Genomic DNA, 18506 nt, shown 5'->3' on the forward strand with positions numbered 1-18506 from the left:
TATGACTGGTGTCATTTTGTGGAATCATTCCAAAGCTAAAGCAGGTAAAAGGATTTTATTCTGTCTTTTCAAAACAACATGAATAGAAAATTATATGCAGCAAACACCAGTCAGGTGTTTGGTGTTTTTATTCACAGTATTTTAATGAATACACTTAAGACATGCAGAACTAAGGTTGGGGTTTGGATCGAGACACTAAACGCAAACCCTGCATTTGTACTTTTCTGCTCCACTCTGACAGCACATTTCAGGATACTGTGTTCGTTCAATACTGTATTTGCTTAAAAACAGTAACGCCACATACACAGCAGCCATGTAACTTTTTTAAAAATTTTACACTCAGCTTTGCAGACCACTACTGGTACGGTAGGCTTGTTCAGTCCAAGCTTTATTTAGTAAAAAAAGAAAAAAAAAAAAAGAAAGAAATCACGACAAACCACATTTTCCTCATCGGTTACAGAAGTGGAAGCTGCATCATCTCTTTCTTACATGACGCCAGTGAGATCTCTGGGTCCAGATCAGAAATATGTACATTAGAAAAACCACGTACAAAACTACGTTTGTCAGGGTCAGGATGAGGAAGCTTGCCGAAGGACAAGTATCCCGATGACTGTGATGACGACTACACAGCTGACTGCCGATGACGACGTGAGCATACACAGAACTGGGGTTTTACAACGGTGAGTTTAATCTTGATAAAGTCCCATTTTACAGCATCACTCCCTCTGTTCCATCTTGACTTTCGGGGGTTTGAGGAAGGACCTGTTCTTTTTCTCCTTGCTCTTCTTGCCTTTGGCCTGGAAGGTCCTCCAGCTGTCCACACGCCCATCTCTGGTTTCCTGACAAATGTGCAAAAAGAAAATTGCCATTTAAGAAATGGTAAGAGCAAAGCCGCCATGCGTCCGTGTTCATCAGCACAGTGAGGAAACAGTCATGATGGAACGCACCTCAAAGTTTTTCTGCCATTCCCTTTCGCGCTTTGCTTTCTCTGCTGCTTCGATTTCTTCCTCTCTTGCCCTTTTTCTGGTAAATGAAGAAAAGAGAAGAAATAATCCATGAAATTCTGAACGAACATAAGCTTTTCTGTTTCAGCCAGGCTCTAACACTCCCGTGTGTCATTTACCTTTCATGCATTTCCTTTGCTTCTCTTTCCTTCCTCTTGATTTCAAGCTCAGCGAACAGCTTCATGGTCTGTTTGTACACTGCTTGCTTGAACTGGAAAAGGACAAGTTGTACAATCATAGTCATGATACAACCCAAACATGGACGTGATTATGACAAACATTTGCTATAAGAACATTGTGAAAATCCCATTTGTCCAAAAGAATAAAACAAGGTGTTTTTAGAATAAAAAGATAGAATGCATTTCATCAGTAACTGTATTTAAAAAAAACGTTTAGACACTCCTGACTGAAATTATGTCTGTAGATTTTTTTTTTTTTTACATTTTCCTTCACTTTTCAATATTTTTATCTCTTCTTGAAAGAGCTTACAATGTAATCTTCAATTAAGTCTGATTTTATTCTATTTTCAACACCCCTCCCAGTGTGTATTTCTATGACTTTGACTTACCACTTCAGGGTCATCCTCCTCCACATCCAACAGTTTCCCATCCTTCTTCAACTGTTTCTTTTTCTCCTTTACCTGATGGGAGCACAGAGTGTTTGACAGGCTTATTAACAGGGAGAAAATTACTCAGCTTTCATCAATTTACATGATTGCTGACCATCTTATATTAGTAGCTGCGTTAATTGACATAACTCTACCATAAACATAACCCTCCTATCAATTACACCAACCACACCAGGGAAGCCCACTATGTCCACAAATGTGCTGTTGTGAGCCTGTATGATGGAGACATCCAGTGGAACTGAGATGAGCTGTGCCACAACACGAAGCTGTGAGAGCACTATGGTCGTTTGTGTGATCACTCTGCTGATGAAGGCTGTGACAGACCCAAGTCATCACATGCTGCATTTTTCCAGCAGCCAAAAATCTTGGTGTTATGCTGACTTTCCCTTCTGGGTGGGAGCGCATCTTGGATGAGGTCCACCACACACATTATCCCTGCACCATCCGTAGTATTTGATGAACTCAGTGTCATTCAGCATTTGAGGAATATTTCTCAGACCTCTTTCTCTTTCCGCCATTTTCTCCTCTTTTAAGAAACTCTTCAGCCTCTTACCAGTCCTCCTCCCTAGTCACCTTAAGAGCTCCCTTCAGGGTTAAGATGCTTTGTGAATAACTCATCTTTACAAGGGTCTATTCTTAACTGTAGGGGGAAATTCTTAGAAGACATCATAATTTAAAGAATTTTCTTAAAATCTTTCCACAGAGACTAAGTCTTTGCACTAGGAATCTTTATGAATATGGCCCCGGGAAAGCTGAGTAACATAACAGCAAAATGCCCACAGTGTGCGGGAACATGTTGAACACTCACCATATGCTCCACATATTCCTTTCCTGCATGGATCACATCTAAGGCTCTCTTCTTCTGCTCCGGTTCCAGCAGGAGTTTGTATGCCTTGTCCACAGCTGGAGCACAGTGAGATATTCAGGTGCAATGGAAAACTTGTACGTGTCTCACATCATACAGAACCACGATTTGAGCAACATGATGCCAGTTCATCAGTTTAATGGCAAACAATTATAGTTACAATGCAATCAAGAAATTTACCTTCAAAGGCTTTTTGTGCTCTGTCTGGATCATCCTGATTTTTGTCTGGATGGACCAAAATGGATAGCTGCACAGAGACCAAACATTAGGAATTAATTAACAACAACAAAACATCACGGCACTATCACCGTGTCTACAGGAAAGTCTTGGATGGACGTTGCAGCTTACCGCCCGAAATCTTTTCTTCAGTTCGTCATCTGTCGCATCTGGATCAATCTGCAGCACCTGAAAACGATGTCAACATCAGCCTGTTTCTGTACATAAATATCTAAACCAAAGCGTCATCATTAGAAATTATTATGCTGAAATCAATTTCTTATGAGAGTAACACTGGCAACATTATCGTGCAGTGATGACGGCTTACTGCATCCATGAGACATACTAATGATGAAAAAAACTGCATCAGTAATGCTTACCTCAAAGGGATTGAGATTAAAATAGGATGAGCCAGGCCTGAGCAGTCTGTCAATCTGCTGCTTGGAGGTTAACACAGAGTCTCTCTTCTCAATCTGCTTCACCTGTTCAACACACATAAACACCATTTAAACGTTCAAAACCAAAACCAAGCTGCAACGTTCGTCTGGAACTCGGCTTTTTGGTCATGTTCTTAATGTTGCTTCATTGCATGAATACAGGCAGGATTCAGGAGTGAAATGGGATGAAATTGAAGGTTGTTCTGCATCTTTTTTTTGGGAGCCTGACCTCACTCGCTTCACAGTTAGGATTTGTTGTGACTGGTCAAAGTGTTATACTGGACTGCAATTGATAGATGCCAACGTTAGATGCACGGCTAACAGCACCCGCCTTGACAATATTTCATATTTATCCAACTGTGATTTAGTTTAAGTGATTTACAGGTTACAGAAAGGAAACTAAACACATAGACTATCTTTGGTGGTGTCCTGATAACACTAGAAAGACGAAGCTGCTCACAAAACATCTGAGTGAATGTTAGCTTATCGTTAGCTGATGTTCATGTCTGAAGGCCTCTTAACGTAAGGTGACAAACAAAAGAAGCGGAGAGTAACCGACTCCAGCCGATGTACGAAGAGCGTCCGACGCTTTCAAAACACATACATTCTTAAAAATTGTATCGTACCTCCGAGATAAAGGTTTTAAATAATTCATCCGACATATTCTGAGTAGAAGGCTCTCCTCCGGCGGCCGCCATCTTGCCCCTGGTTTACATGTGACGTCGTAGCATCACGTGACCATACAGTTCCTTTATTTTATTTCATCCAGTTTGTCACTGCGTGCTCCGTATATGAAAAGAGCATCTTCATGAATTAATTTATCTGAATAATACATAATTATCGATTTAAACTCCGATTAATAAATAAGCACGGTATATGTTGAAATGATTATTACAATAATAAAATGATTAGACTGAGAGCTGCTAAAATACAAACTGCATCGGCGTGTATTGAGGAAGGAGAATATGAAACTTCACTTGTAAAGGAAGGAAACATATTCATTGATTTATTTATGTTTTACCAATTAAAAAAAAAATGTAACTTGCCTTATTTTGAAATGTCAGAAACTACAAGACTGTACACTTCCGATTCGACTTGGACGTGACGTAACTGCATCGCTATTTTCGTTTCGGATCCTGAAATAGAGACAAATGCTGGATATTAAGTGTTAGCAGGACAATAAAACTTCACCTGTTATATTAATGTCATTTTACAGGGCGGATAGATTTGTTACCCAACATTGACAAGTTCACGTATTATTTAGACATACAGAGACCACCCAGAACAGCCCAGCTTTAACGGTGTTTAAGTACGCATCTCGTGTGTTTTCCTGCGATGTTCTGCACCTACATGATGTGAACAACCTTTAATGGTAAATCAGGAACTTCTTCAGGGGACCTTAGCAAAGCCTCCTCAAACTCCTGGTTCAGCTGCCTGCAAATTCATTTCTGTTCAAAGACTCAAAAAATTCGGCCATTGATTTTAAATCACAACCTTTAACCCGACTTTTAAGACGAATCTTGCTCGTCCAATCTCAGCCAACCCAAACTCACCTGCATCCACATTTAACCACGATGAGGCAGGAGAGGGCGAGCACAGTGCGTGGGATTGGCACAGGTAGGTCACGGACAGGTGACAGTGGTCCGCCTATTACGTGAACACGCCCACCCCCATTTCCATTGGTTTGACTGGTGTAGTTTGTAGTAAGACACGTTTAATCATTGACTGTAGAAACCATTACTGATATCAACATTAACATGACTATTACTGTCTGTAAATGAAGTATGACTGAGTCCACAATAACAGAAAAAGTAGTTAAAACACACTGTAAATATAAATACACAAGCACACACATTTACTTGGGTAATAAAATGTATTGAGCAATCAGTAGCAACAGATCATTCTCCCTTTACAGAAATAATCCTGCTGGATAAGGAAGCAGCAGTCTGCTGGATGGATGGAGCTCTGGATCATCACCTTTCCATCTACTGTGTCCTCCTACGTGTCTGCAGTGAGTGGAAAGACACTGAACATTAGAATTCAGACTAATGAACTACATAGGTATATACTGAAGAAGAAATATGACATTTACATTTATTAAAACCCAAAGTATGGCCCAAACAATATAAATACCACAAGCCAAAGCTTTCTCCAATTAGAGCAGTTGCACTAATCCACAATTATTTCTCACCTGTGTCTTTTTGGCTGAGCTGCAAAGCCAGCGAGTGCTCCCATGTGTACTGGACCTCATGTATATGGTCCACTGAGCAGGTCACTCTGAGGTGAAACCCTGTGATGGGTCCAGTCTGTGCAGAACTGTCTCCTGACTGAGAACTAGAAGAGAGCCACACAGACAGGTCCATTAACAAGTGACGGTCAGTCAGTTTATAAGCATCAGCACCGACAACATGACCAGAACCATGAGACTGTATCATCTTTAATATGATGCAACATATCTCCAAATGAAAATGCATGTGCTTGTATGACTTATGACTTATGTCCAGTTATATTCTGCAAAACCAACTTAGAGAACTTACTGACTCTGGGAAGTAAAGAGGTCATAAAGGGACAACTAGAGACAACAGCTAGGACATCAAACATCACGTTTTAAGATGTAACAGAATTTAGAAATACAAACATGTGGAGACTTTCTGAGCGTTAGTTCAGATAATGAACAATCTTACCAATCAGTCCCTTCCATTAGTGTGAACTCATTCACATGGATGGGGGGCAGCTCCTTTACTGCCTGCTGACAAGAGGCAACATATAAAGACACAGTTCTGATATGAGACACTGTAAAGGTCACTCCAGCATTTGCTGGCACTTCAATGCAAACCAAACTGTGTCAGTGGATACAATTAGCTCTCTGTGCTCCCTGTTTGTCTTACCTGTGCAATATAAATAGTGCCATCTTGTGGCATTAGAAGGTACATATTTCAGTTTTGAAGCACAGCCATTGTTCCAACATCAGCCAATTTAACCAATATTCAATTCAGTATCCCCACTGATTTTTGAATGCACTCGAAAAGCAGCTCCTGTAGTCAATATCTACCTATTGATCGACACCTTTCCAACTCAGAAAATGGCCAATAAATGGAGCGTCAGATAAAAGAATAAAGGCCCTCTGGTCGTGCTGGTGTGGAACTGCTACCTCTAGCGGCGTAGGAAGGGAAATATCCACCATCACCCTCCATTCACAGAATGTGTGCAGACAGCCGAGGTGATTTTGGTGCAGTAAGCCAAGACAGGCAACAGGTGTTTGCAGGGTTTTGGGGTTTATAGCGCTTTCCCAATCCTTGACTGTCTGCCTTCTGGCTGTTTAATCCGGTCTTAAGAAGCAGCGATTTGGCTCTTAAAATTGTGCACGACTTTTCATTTGGCTTTAGGGGAAAATGTGCACTTTATGTCTGGGAAGGAAAAATGCAGCGTTCATGTGTTCTCTAAACCCCAGAAACATCCTGGTGACCCAATTTTAATATTTTCAATGATTCCTCAGTCAACTTTAGTGACTTGTGCTCTTCATAGCTGGGAGAAAAAAAAATCATACTCCAACTGAATTTTTTTTTTTAAAGCTTGATTTGTTGTACAGGTATATTAGTAATGAAACAATAAAAAGAGCAAAGTGGAATTATGGATAGTGTTTTTTTCCAGTGATTACAATTAGCTACAGGAGAGGAGACAGTACTCTGTGCAAGGCTAGCTCACCCTTGAGTACCGTTCAGGTGAGTTCCTCATTCTAGTGGTTCCGCTCTCAATGCTTCTCCACCTAGGCAGGTTGGAATAAGAGGACAGACACCATGAAACAAAATACAATGATACCATGGTACCAAAAAGGCAGAAGCTACTAACACTTTGTTATGGCAAACAAACTGACAGGCGGAGGCACGGTTTAAGAATTTTAACCCTTTGGATGATCAGATCCTTGGTGTCTTCAAAAGGAGAGAACGGATGATGTGCAGATTTTGGAAATTAAACAACAAAAATGAATTGGAGACAGCTCAGCATACAAATACATTCAAAGTCAAATGTGCTGTTCTATCTGTTGGAAAGGTGTTAGAATCAGGACCATACCAGCGCAAGTGACATCTCCCCGTTATCCAAGATCTGCCTCGTCTTTAAAGTGTGTGTGAACAGGTGTGCACAGTGTATGCTTCAGCTGGTGTCAACTTGTCTCAATGGACACCATTTATGTTCAGGGTTCAGAGGGGAAAAACACATTTACTCTTGCATCATTATGCATTTCCTTGGCTGCAGCTCTAAACCTGAAGATGTAACAAAATACAAAGGAACCATGTGAGGAAAAGTGGAAAGTAAAATACTTGTACTTGAGTATAAATAGTAATAATTGACTAAGCATCAGTTATCAATACAAAGCGCTTCCTTTCCTCGTGAATGGCAGAAAGAAGCATTTAGTTGGCGTAGGTTGAGGCTCACTAAAGCACACACTGCTGACCTGTGCACACACATTTTAAAGACAGGCACTATCTTGAGTAACTGCAAGAAGTCAAAATTACAGTTTGGTCCTTTAATAGTTGTTGGTATCGCTGTAATATTCACTTTCTAAATGCTGGGTGCAGGAAATGACTGTACCCTGATGCAACATGCACTGAAAAATAAAGGGTTAAAATCCTGTTTAATCATTTATCATCCAAACACCTTTCAAATTCTCTTGTCCCGTTGTCTGATTGCACAATTTCAGTCTTTTGTGATTATCCTCTGAGGCGAAAAAAGAAAAAGAAAAAGAAAGACTTGGAAAAGAAGATCTTCATCCAAATGAGAGAATTTGAGGTAAAAATCAAATCAAATACTGAATGACAACACTGAATTTGAGTATCTGACAATTGACTGATGCTCAGCTGAGTTTTATTGAAACGGAACAAACGTAAAAGTTATAAATACAAAGAACATCAGAGAACAAACTGCTATGGCTCTTAAGGTAAGCCAAACCAAACTCTATTGGGCAAGTTCAAATAAAACATTGGAAGTTATGGTATCAGTTTTTAAAAAAAACACAATTTGTCTACCTCTAGATGCTAGGCATACACTTTGAACATTACAAAACTTGATTTCTTCCTTCCTGTGGATTCTTTTCTCCACCATTGCAAAAAATGAAGTATGAAGCTCTAACCATATGCATTTATTTACAAGCAAGTCCCTAAGCAACTATGAGAAACCACAAAGAAAGGGAGTACAAGAAGGGGAAGGAGGAAAGGGGCATGGACAAAAACTTCCTGCAAGGCAAATAACATTATTTAATGTCCTCTCAGACTTTTGAGAATGAATGTCCACTTTTTTGTAAATGTTCATTGTTGGCTTTAAAAGAATCAGGAACAAAACGTAACAATAAAAGTATTTTGTGTGTTTTTTAAAGACACGTGTCCCAATGTAACCGTAGGAGTAAGAAATGGTTCACCACAACGGTTACGTTCACTTCTTCAGCCAAAAGGCTTTCCAGCCAATCATCCTGAGCCAATTCTGGGGTCTGTCCTTTTTTTCTGAGATATATACAGATTTTTTTTTTTCATGAGGGATGAAGAATAAAAAGTCAATCAAAAAATTGTGGCCAATCTCCTGTTTTTTTTTCTTTTTATCGTTGTTTTTCTCTTTTTTTGTTGTCACTTTGCCAAATACCTTGTGGTGCATCTACTTCCACTGCTGCCCATAAGAATCCTGTGAAAACTCCATGGTGTCATTACTGTAACCATAGTTACCGGAATAGTCGGCCCCTTGCTGCAGGGGCTGCTGGGCGATGGGCTGGGACCCCCAGTTCTGTTGGTTGTTGGTCTGGCGGCGCTTGGAGTCAGGCTGGTTAAACACGTCTGCCTTCCTCTTTCCGCCGACGTTACCTCCGCGATTGCCCCTGGCCCCGCGAGGACCGCGGCCCCTCTGCGGCTGGAAAGGGGCTCCCCGGCCTCCTCGGCCCCCCCTCGGTCCACCAAGGGGCGGCCCTCTTTGGGCGTAGCCGCCACGGCCACGTGCCGGTGGCGCTCCACGAGCCCTAGGTGGAGGAGGCCCCCCCCTGCTGGGACGAGTACCACGGCCCCTCATGCTGTACACGTCTTCGTAGCCGTAGTAAGGGTCTTCATAGCCACCACGGTAGTCATGATAGTCGTAGCCATAGTAGTCATCATAGTAGTCTTCATACCCATAGTAATCTGGCGGATAGGCATAGCCCCCTCGGCCGCCACGACCCCTGCCTCGGCCTGGTGGGGGCATGCGTGGAGGTGGGTAGTAGTAGTAGTCGTCATACCTGCGGAGGGGAGGATAGTGTTACAATTAATGAACTCCTCATGTCAGCAGAAGCTTGGCAGCTCATCAGTCACATGTCTCGATCCCTCACCCTGCATTCCTGGTGGTCTGCCGAGCTGCTTGGCGCTCTTTCCTCTTCTTGTCTGGGGGCTTTGCCAGGACGATCTCAATTTCCTCTCCTCCTAGCTCCTTCCCATTCATCTCATCCATTGCCTGACCGAACAAAACAAGCCTTTATTGTAACACACAGAATCATCGGACATGCACGGTACCTTGTCTGCAGAGTGAAAACCCACCTTTACAGCAGCATCCCTTTCCTCAAAATGGACAAAAGCGTAGTCTTTCAATTTCTTCACTCGCTCCAGCTTTCCAAACTGAGAGAAGGTCTTTTCCAGAAGCTCTTCAGTCACCGCTGTGGCCAGCTTCCTTACAAAGAGTACCTTGACCTATTAAGATAACAAAAACAGGATGTTTGTTACCCTGTAAAGCCTGCCTGTTGTGTTTTAAGGGGACATGAGATCTGCTCACCTTGGCCATGACCTCCGGGTCTGGCTCAGCGACAGGGTCAGCCCACTCCACAGTGACGGGGTTCCCCCACACCTTGACCTTGCCACTCATCAGGCGGCGGCGAGCCTGTGCTGCGGACTTGTGGTCCTCATACTCCAGGAAGCAGAAGCCACGGTTCTTCTTCTTGTCATCTGGCTGGTGGTACAAAATCACCTCTTGGAGACCCTCTGTAAGACAGAACAATAACGTCTCGAACTTCAGACATGCCTATCACCCATTAAGACTGATTTGTTTTAATGAGTTTCTGACACAAATCCACTTGTGTGCTTCTGAAACTGACCTGTAACTTTGCCAAAGTCTTCCAATATACTCTCTCGTGTCTTGTTCTTTGGAATTGATCCGACAAACAGGCGATTGTTTGCAACAGATATACACACTCCCAAGTACTTGCCAGGGCGGATTTCATGGTTATCACACTGAAAATAAAGGGACAAAAACTGTGTGAAAGCTTGAATTCTTTATGTCTTTAAAGTAATAATCAAGTCAGACTCAAAATGTCCAGATTAGTCCTTTAAAAATTCCAGTTGTTCTATGTTTTGATGAATTTCTTACGCTGCTGTTTTACTTACAAGCTTCACAGCCTTTTGGGCGTCATCCTTATTGCAGTATGTGATGAAGGCGTAACCTCTGTTCTGACCAGAGAGAGGGTCCATCATTAACCTGAGGTCCCAGATGGGACCGGCAGACTCAAAGAGCGGCACCAGCTCATCTTCGTACAAATCCCTTGGGATTTTTCCAACAAACACCTGATGAGAAAGAGACAAACAGGTGGACAAGTGTAAGGATTTGTAAAGCACAATATACAGCATGATATGTACGATTCCTGAATGATACTGCAGGACACCCCTAATATGTCTTGCCCAATATAAAACATCAGAGCCTTGAAAATAATAACCAAAATACATAAATTAATAAAAAAAAATAATGCTACCTCAGTTCCGATCCCTGGTTGTGTTCCTTTGAACACATCCTCAGGTGGAGGACCTCCATATTTTCTCTGCCCTGTGGTGACATCCAGGGTGTATCCCGTCCGCTCCAGCAGAGCCTGAAAAACACAAACAATAATCAAAACATGAAGTGAGCTGCATGGCTGCAGAGGCATGTTTATGAGACATTCACACTGATGTTCAATACAGCATAGCCACATGACTTTGTTTACCTTTATTTTTGCCTCATCTGGGCCCTTGGTGGACTCCTGTACTTTACTTCCTTGTTTTTCTCTCTGTCTGTAAGTCTTCATGACTCCACAAAGGAAAGCACTTTTATTCTACATGAAAAAACAAAAGAGATATTATCACTTATAACAATCATCCACATGAAACTCCTCTCAAAGAGAAAAAAGGCTGTAATCCATCCACGTGGTTACCTGTACATGGGACAGGTCGCTCTCTTTGAATTGCTGCAGCACTGTAAGCGCCCCTTCCTCGTTAAACTCCCGTAGTGCATCAATGGCCCTTTCGTCAAGGTCAACATACGCCACCAAGCCTACAATCACAAAAACACGTTCGTTCATCGCCAGGCTCAGCAGCAGTGGACGCCTTCAGTACTCCAGCACAGCTTGTGAAGACGACATTTTCAAGCGGTTTGGGTCAAAACAACCTTCACCCACCTGTCTGGAAGATGTTATCTAGACTTTCAGCCACTTTCTGTGGCAGCCCTGCATCAATGAGCGTCTGGTAGTTCTCTGTGTGTGTTGTTGTCACATCCATGGGCTCCTCTTCCTCCTTCGCCGGGGCAGAACTACCGTTCACCTCAGCGGCAGCCATTCTCCTGTAACACAAAAACTACTCACTCAGTCTTTCAACTTAAGAATTTCATTATTTTGATGAGGATTGATCAACAAATACAAAGCTTTCATTACATGAAACTACAATATCTACAGTTCTATTAAAGGGACGGGCTTTATATTACTATTATAAACCAACTTGTTTACAGGTAGATGGATGATGCTGAATTTTTAGTTGAGGACCAAAGCAACCGCATGTAAAACAATGACACTGGGCATGTCTAAAAATGGGAACAGCAGTGTGTTAGGACTTGTATTTGGTTAAAAAAAATATACTATTTAATAACTGAAACTGACATGAAAACGTTCAGGTACTGTCCGGTAACATAACCCGGTCACTTGAAGAAACCACCGACAGCCACCGTCCCGCCCCCTTCACATGCAGCTTGCTAGCTAGCGAGGTGGAGACTTTATTATTGCGTTTAACTTGAATGCTCACTGGCCGAACGCGTTTTCTACAGGCAGTAGGTTTTCATAATTTTCAGAGCAAAATACCGCTCCAAGGTGTTTTTCTCATCTTGAGCTGACAGTAACACTAGCTAGCTTGCTGGCTGGCTAACGGGCTTATACGAAGGCCTCACCGTGCAGAGAGACACCTTTCACAAATCAAACACACGCTCCGTGCAAGGTGCAAACAGACAGTTAGCCAAACTTACCAGTCTAATTCAGGACACTAACAGTGGCGTGTGTTAAAATGTGGAACGATTAACTTGTCGGACGTACAAAAATGTCTGATATGAAGAATACGTTTGAATCTCAACACACGAGACAAATTTCCAGACAGCTACGGTCTCGTCGTCGGCTCGCCCGAACAACGCCACCGCTCAGGAATCATCGCGAGAATTGGACGGAAAAACGCGCAGTGGGGCGGGTGTGTTCGTTTTTGACGTCTTCTTCCTCGTTTTCTTTTAATGGTGAAGTACAGCCCAGCGGGGCTCTTTATCGCCACCCACTGTAGAGCTGCAGAATTTTTGGTGAACGCATGCTCAAAAACGGAATTTCCAGAAGCACTTTGGAAGTTTATTTAATGGTGTTTGAATCCCTGTTAAATTCCAGCTGTCATCTGCATAATTAAGACAAACAAAGACCTCTTTGGATGCTTTCTGATGAGGTGTACTTTTTAGTTTAATTTAATATGTCAAAGTAATCCTAGAGATCAGACACTTTTTTCTTTCATGCCCTTGAACGCCTACATGAACTGGTAGTCATAACACTATCAACAAAATTTTATATAAAGATTGTCTACATGTCTGAGACTCGCAGGACTGCACTTGAGTCTCAGCACATTATAATTTGCAGGGGTTTGACATAATTTGAACTAAATAACACCTTAACTCTGGAACAGAAACTGCTCAAATCTTACTTTTTATCTGGGTTTGTAGTAAATACATGTATGTAACATCCAAACTTTTTTTTTCTTTTTTTTTTTTTACATTTATCTTTATTTTGGCATCTCTTCAATTTTCAACTTCACTAATGGTAGCAGCTTGAGTGGTAGAGAAGAGAGTTGATTCTTAATTAAGCGGCTACACTTTTCAAACCAGATAAGTAGCGATGAAAGAAAACAAGCGCTTCAACATCAACTTTCCAATCACAGTGTAATTTTTGACTGGCATGGCTGCAGTCCAATGAAATTCACCATTTCTACACATACTGCATACAGGATCAACCTAACACACACACAGTTATTCAAAGTACACCTGACATTCTGACAGCAAATAAGGGGGACAAACAAGGCGTTACACTCATGTTCAAAAATTAAGACCTTTATTGTTCTACTATTCGTGACGTCAGTATGAAGTCTCAAACAGGACCTGCCTCGACCAGCAGTAAATCAGTTGATATCTGCTGATCACTGACTTGGCAAATAAAGTGGGCGGACTCTCGGGAAGAGCAACGATAACAGGCTTCTCAGCTTCAGTCATCATGTTTCAACCTTCTGATTTTGCCCTTGTGGCGGTCGATCTCCTTCTGTAGGCGCTCAATCTCCTTTTTGTGGTGCTCAATCTCCTCTGCGTGATGCTTCCTCAGCGCTTCCATCTGCTCCTTCTCCTTCTGCCTGCAATAACGTGAAGAGAAACTGGGTTAAAAATCTTCCGGAAAACCAAGGCTACACTGGCATGAGCCTTGAACAGTGAGATTACCAATATGGCAGCATGCTTCTCACCTGAAGTACCGCTCCTCCTCTGCTACTTCTCGCTTTCCAAATGCACCCCCTGCCTCCCTCACAGAGCCTCCTCCGCCTCCACCTTTGCCTGCTCCCTTGCCTAACTCGCCAAGCTGTAATAAGCAGGGTGAATAGTTTTTGTCACAATTCGCATACAAGAAAGAGGCTCACTCACGACATACAGTAGATACTATTCCTAAAACTGTCTCCAGGTATGCAACAGAATTTACTTGTCAGTTTCAAAAGACCCTCACATGTTTAAGTCAATGAAGTTTGCCTGTCTTTTCTTTTGCATAGCTTTTACCTGTTTAACAAATTCATAAGTAAATATAAAAGTGTATCTGTTGTAAGTCTAAAATAGAATCACTTCACCTGCTTATTTACTGCTGATGTTTCTGTGGTAATTGCTTTGGTGAGCTATTTAATGCCATTTAATTTCTCTCAATACATGGTGTTGAGCCTATGCTATATATTTATTTATTTATTTTTTATAGTATACTATAACACACTTTAACAGCCAACCTTTAAACAATGTCTTGAGCACAAAACAAAACAAACCCTCCATCACTCCTCTGGTAAACATGAAGAAACACACAAGACGTTTTTCTTAACGTATTCATTTTTGTGCTAGCTGTGCTACACCATACAAATCTCCAAATGCTACTAAACATGCACATTGTCTGTACAGACTGGCTACTAATATGTCACTGTTCTGCACTGTTCAATAATACTTAACTGTGTGTCATTACATAACACAGGAGAGCCCCTAACCAGTAACGATAACACAGCAGCTTTTATTGTGAGAGTGGACGATTGGCGACATGTGGCAGACATTAGACATATGCTGCAGTCTTTACGTACATATATATTTACGTTACTGCTACGTTTTCAGGAAAGTCATCGATGAAACAGCTCCATAAAATGACTACACAAGTTAGCAACTAGCTAGCTTTGCTAGCCTCATAAGATTCCCTCCCTGAACAACTTTGCAGACATTAGCAAGCTAATGCTAACACTGTAAACGTCACTGTCACCGCGGTTTACCTGATCAGATGCCATTCTAATCTGAGAGGCGACGCATCTCCTCAGGTTTGCTCTCAGAAGAAACCTTGACATTATCGGATGCTCCTGAAAGGAACTGCAGCAGGAGAGAAAAACACTTTCCCGTTTCCACTGTTCCTTGCCAAAAATGCGGAAATTTGAGCAAAACGTCTCATATGGGCGTGGCGACAAGCACCTTATTTATGTGTAGGTTGTTGCTGCCACCATGCGGTGAGGAGTGAGAGCTGCAATGGTTTCGTGCTGTGGCTTTTTCGCTTGAGAATTTTGGCTGTGCTCAGTGGTGGAGGAAGTACCCACATCCTTTACTTATGTATTAAGTAATAACACCACACTGTAAAATGGCCCATTATAAAAAAAAGCCCTGCAACGAAAAAGTCATTTAATTACAAAGCAAGTAGTTATTTCCTGTGAGTAAAAATGTAAGTAAAATCACATTATTCATTTAATAGCGGAAACTTAATTCTTCATATATTTTGAATTGCTTACTTTTAGAAAAAAGTCACATTTTTACATGTTTGACTGACCTGCTTTGCACTGACTAACAGAATATCTAGACTAAACAAGTGAATTATAATTCATTAATCAGAAGTGTGCTCATTGAGCGCTGTCCCCATTTTCCCTATTAGCAACAAATTACATGATCTTTCCAGGAAACTTCTTGGAAATTAGGAAGAAATCAGTGACCCATAAAATAAAGCGTTTCTCAGTTTTCATGCAATAGTTCAATAAACTTCTCTTGTCGCTGTAACCAAACAGTATGAATATATGATTTTCTTATATTTTGTGATTCTCTCACAGTGCTCAGTTGTATGAAACATCATGTTAAGCTAGAGAAACGTTTAATCTATTCACCTTTTCAACCAGGGATTTAAAGCTAGCAGCACAGATCCACAGGGGATCCCATAATCTTTCACTGATGTGTAAACCTGTCTGATGCACTGATACAGACAGATTTCCCCTCCTTTGTGTTGTCATATCCATCTATTGATCGCTCTCATTAATTTCAAGCTCATACTTTGTAACCACTGTTGACAAACTCTACGCCAATTTGACAATATGTGTTGTGGCCTCATTGTTCAAAAGGATGAGACTCAGTGTTCATCTCTCAAGTGCTGGATGAGACACACTCAGCTACACAAAGGGAAGCTTTGCACATTAAAGAGAGGTGGTGGGTGCTTAGTACACATGAGTCATCCTAATGGAGTCCCACTGATGAAGAGTCCTCCCTGCCAGACAATGCTCATCCTGGCACAGTGTTGTATGAGCTCAGTGCCCCTGACACTCCCCTGTTATCCAGCAGAAAAGGGATGAATCCAGCAGAGTTGATGGTCAATGAGCGAGCGTAGGCGTGGTGCTGTTGTGGTGACGCGCTGCACCCTTTCAAGCCGTTCAGCAATGACCGTGATGATCTGGAAGCTCCTGTGAAAAGAAATGGATGCAAACTTGTTGCGTCACTGTGTTCTGTAATGCAGCATCCTTGGTTTGCAAATATAGAGGAAGGAGAGAAAAGATGAGAAAAAGCTACACAATGTGGAGGTTGTTCAACAGAGTAAAAACAGGGTAAAGGAAAAAACACTTGCACAGTTTATCTCGGAAGTAGAGGAGGTCACTTGCTTTTCCAGGTTAAATTCGGACACTTGAAAATACATTTGGGCATCACTGTACTCATGTGCTCGTCACTGAGAGGAAACCGCACAGCTGAGGTAGTAACACCTTTGCAACAAATGGTGGCAGTATGCTCTCATACAGATGGAGATCGTCTGCTGTGTGTTGCAGCGCATATGGAACACCCTGCCATTCATATAGCATTCATATAAAAGAATTCTGTGTAATGGACGACAGCAAGTGCTGCTCTCATTTCGTATGAATGAGGACAGAAATTGAGTTTCATATAGAAGAATGGATATTGTGGACAATAATCATTATTGGAGAACAGGCTCTCAGAGGTAGCTGATTCGTCACATAACTCCACTGTGACGATTGTAGGAAAGAAATATAACTTGGCAAAGACACCGTGCAATCCTTCAAAAAAGGATACGAAGAGTAACGAGAAGAGTGTCCTTGTTCCTAAATTGATGGACATATGGATAATTTTCATACACATGTAAGATGTGAATTGAACCGGAAGTCATTTTGTCATGTCTGGGAGAAAATCTCAGCTACTACACTGAAGCAAGCTGAACTTTGAGGGCTGTGTTTGTGCTCGCCCGTGCATGTCTGTGCACGTTTGTCTGGTCATGTAGGGACTTCCGGTCCACAGGATACGGAGCAGCCAGTTATCTGGATCCTTTCAGAGCTGCTCACCTCGCCGGCTCAAGTGTTGCCATAGGAAATAGTATCCTGGCAACAGCACTAACCTGAGCAAAGACAAAGTAAGGTCACACAGACAACAAGACGTGCTACGATGTTCCCGTATGAACAATTCACTTTCATAACCTCTGCTCGCCAGGACCTCCATTACAATGTTGCCATGATATCCTTTCAGCTTATTTTTCATCATTATTGCAATGACATTTAATGTGAACTCACATTATATTTGCATGGCCCAATCTAACAGCCTTTTCGGCGCAGCCTTTCATAAATCCACATGTTTGGATGTAACATGTAATGCCCATAATCTGCCTCCTTCTACGAGCGCACTATCAATAATTGCATGAAATAGCACCCTCATCTGAAATTCATTTGCACCTCTGGGGAAAAGCGGGGCGACATACCTCTGGGGATGGAAGTGAACATTTTGTTCAACACACATTTCTGAGGTGAGAGCATTGTGTTGGTGTGGAGTGGCTTTAGTAACGTGCTGAAATGACAAATGCATTCCTTTCCTAGGAACCTCTAACTGGAGCACATTTATGCAAAACATGGAAATGTAACCGAATTTGAATTGCAATACAGGAAACTTTCAGCTGTGAGCACAAACCCTATTTGCTGCTTTTTCCCTTTACGTGCATTTATCTTATCTAATACTCAAAATCTGCTGGAGCTGAAACTCCTTGTAGCCCATGAGCTGCCTAGGTGTTGTCAGTGTTGCCATGGTGACCATCAGGCTTGATAAAGGGGTCCAGGTACCTTGAGGTCTGTGCATACAAGGTCTTTGACCAAGACGTGGCAGACATTATTTACCTGGAGTCACAGGCAGCTTGGCAATAACTAAAGTGGAATTGACTCACTTAGCAGAGTAATTACAGCGTGAAGGGTACGTCCAAAAACAGCCAATCAGTTGTTTGGTATGCCCAGGTGGATGAAAAGTTAAGGGGTCACCAAAGTGACTGGTATGAATATGTGTACAAAATTTGATGGCAATCTATTCAATAGTTGCTGGGACATTTCACTAAAAAACACACAAAAAAAGGCAACATGGTGGCATGGGAAGTCAGGGGATCATCATTAGGATTCATCATCTGGAGACCATGAGTCTGTGAATCCATAGATGCTGAGGTATTTCACATAATAAGCGAAAACTTTGTCCAGCTCGTGGAATCACCAAAGTTAGTCGAATTCATCCTCTGGGGTTCATGAATGTAT

At 41.9% G+C, this 18506-nt stretch overlaps 4 protein-coding genes across 5 annotated transcripts; all 4 read right to left on the bottom strand.

Annotated features, from left to right (window-relative positions):
• Nucleotides 1–40: 40 nt before the first annotated feature.
• dnajc8 (DnaJ (Hsp40) homolog, subfamily C, member 8) lies at nt 41–3882 on the bottom strand. The gene is made up of 9 exons (XM_076754780.1): nt 3777–3882; nt 3094–3195; nt 2846–2902; nt 2678–2744; nt 2441–2535; nt 1573–1644; nt 1124–1215; nt 948–1023; nt 41–839 (listed from the first exon to the last, which is right to left on the bottom strand). The coding sequence occupies exons 1-9, from the start codon at nt 3846–3848 to the stop codon at nt 717–719; spliced, it is 756 nt and encodes a 251-aa protein (XP_076610895.1). The 5' UTR covers nt 3849–3882; the 3' UTR covers nt 41–716.
• A 1172-nt stretch (nt 3883–5054) lies between these two features.
• On the bottom strand, nt 5055–7105 carry LOC143335388 (uncharacterized). Of its 2 annotated transcripts, none has more exons than XM_076754784.1 (4): nt 6856–7105; nt 5835–5896; nt 5342–5484; nt 5055–5156 (listed from the first exon to the last, which is right to left on the bottom strand). In XM_076754784.1, exons 1-4 carry the CDS (start codon nt 6970–6972, stop codon nt 5149–5151), a joined length of 330 nt encoding a protein of 109 aa, XP_076610899.1. In that variant the 5' UTR covers nt 6973–7105; the 3' UTR covers nt 5055–5148. The 2 variants fall into 2 exon arrangements, with proteins under 2 accessions (XP_076610899.1, XP_076610898.1); XM_076754783.1 differs by having other exon boundaries at nt 5835–5899.
• An 870-nt stretch (nt 7106–7975) lies between these two features.
• Nucleotides 7976–12578, bottom strand: LOC143335383 (heterogeneous nuclear ribonucleoprotein R). The gene is made up of 11 exons (XM_076754777.1): nt 12409–12578; nt 11576–11736; nt 11333–11451; nt 11126–11233; nt 10898–11011; nt 10536–10712; nt 10247–10382; nt 9928–10133; nt 9696–9845; nt 9491–9612; nt 7976–9400 (listed from the first exon to the last, which is right to left on the bottom strand). The coding sequence occupies exons 2-11, from the start codon at nt 11730–11732 to the stop codon at nt 8794–8796; spliced, it is 1896 nt and encodes a 631-aa protein (XP_076610892.1). The 5' UTR covers nt 11733–11736; nt 12409–12578; the 3' UTR covers nt 7976–8793.
• A 924-nt stretch (nt 12579–13502) lies between these two features.
• atp5if1a (ATP synthase inhibitory factor subunit 1a) lies at nt 13503–15141 on the bottom strand. Its single transcript, XM_076753774.1, has 3 exons — nt 14964–15141; nt 13920–14032; nt 13503–13811 (listed from the first exon to the last, which is right to left on the bottom strand). Exons 1-3 carry the CDS (start codon nt 15033–15035, stop codon nt 13670–13672), a joined length of 327 nt encoding a protein of 108 aa, XP_076609889.1. The 5' UTR covers nt 15036–15141; the 3' UTR covers nt 13503–13669.
• Nucleotides 15142–18506: the final 3365 nt, after the last annotated feature.

The sequence above is a fragment of the Chaetodon auriga genome, chromosome 17, assembly GCF_051107435.1.
Source record: "Chaetodon auriga isolate fChaAug3 chromosome 17, fChaAug3.hap1, whole genome shotgun sequence".
NCBI classification, from domain to species: domain Eukaryota; kingdom Metazoa; phylum Chordata; class Actinopteri; order Chaetodontiformes; family Chaetodontidae; genus Chaetodon; species Chaetodon auriga.

What these genes read in the sequence shown, in the direction of transcription:
- LOC143335383 (XM_076754777.1), bottom strand. Translation starts at nt 11,732, where the DNA reads ATGGCTGCCGCTGAGGTGAACGGTAGTTCTGCCCCGGCGAAGGAGGAA. An exon ending in GCGACCTGTCCCATGTACAG is followed by an intron (nt 11,234 to 11,332) that starts GTAACCACGTGG and finishes TTTTTCATGTAG; the next exon opens with AATAAAAGTGCTTTCCTTTG. An exon ending in AACCAGGGATCGGAACTGAG is followed by an intron (nt 10,713 to 10,897) that starts GTAGCATTATTT and finishes CTTTCTCATCAG; the next exon opens with GTGTTTGTTGGAAAAATCCC.
- dnajc8 (XM_076754780.1), bottom strand. Translation starts at nt 3,848, where the DNA reads ATGGCGGCCGCCGGAGGAGAGCCTTCTACTCAGAATATGTCGGATGAA. An exon ending in TTAAAACCTTTATCTCGGAG is followed by an intron (nt 3,196 to 3,776) that starts GTACGATACAAT and finishes TGTGTTGAACAG; the next exon opens with GTGAAGCAGATTGAGAAGAG. An exon ending in TTAATCTCAATCCCTTTGAG is followed by an intron (nt 2,903 to 3,093) that starts GTAAGCATTACT and finishes CATCGTTTTCAG; the next exon opens with GTGCTGCAGATTGATCCAGA.
- atp5if1a (XM_076753774.1), bottom strand. Translation starts at nt 15,035, where the DNA reads ATGTCAAGGTTTCTTCTGAGAGCAAACCTGAGGAGATGCGTCGCCTCT. An exon ending in TTAGAATGGCATCTGATCAG is followed by an intron (nt 14,033 to 14,963) that starts GTAAACCGCGGT and finishes TGCTTATTACAG; the next exon opens with CTTGGCGAGTTAGGCAAGGG. An exon ending in GAGGAGGAGCGGTACTTCAG is followed by an intron (nt 13,812 to 13,919) that starts GTGAGAAGCATG and finishes ACGTTATTGCAG; the next exon opens with GCAGAAGGAGAAGGAGCAGA.
- LOC143335388 (XM_076754783.1), bottom strand. Translation starts at nt 6,972, where the DNA reads ATGGTATCATTGTATTTTGTTTCATGGTGTCTGTCCTCTTATTCCAAC. An exon ending in CACCTGAACGGTACTCAAGG is followed by an intron (nt 5,900 to 6,855) that starts GTGAGCTAGCCT and finishes GCCTCTTGTCAG; the next exon opens with CAGGCAGTAAAGGAGCTGCC. An exon ending in CTAATGGAAGGGACTGATTG is followed by an intron (nt 5,485 to 5,834) that starts GTAAGATTGTTC and finishes GCTCTCTTCTAG; the next exon opens with TTCTCAGTCAGGAGACAGTT.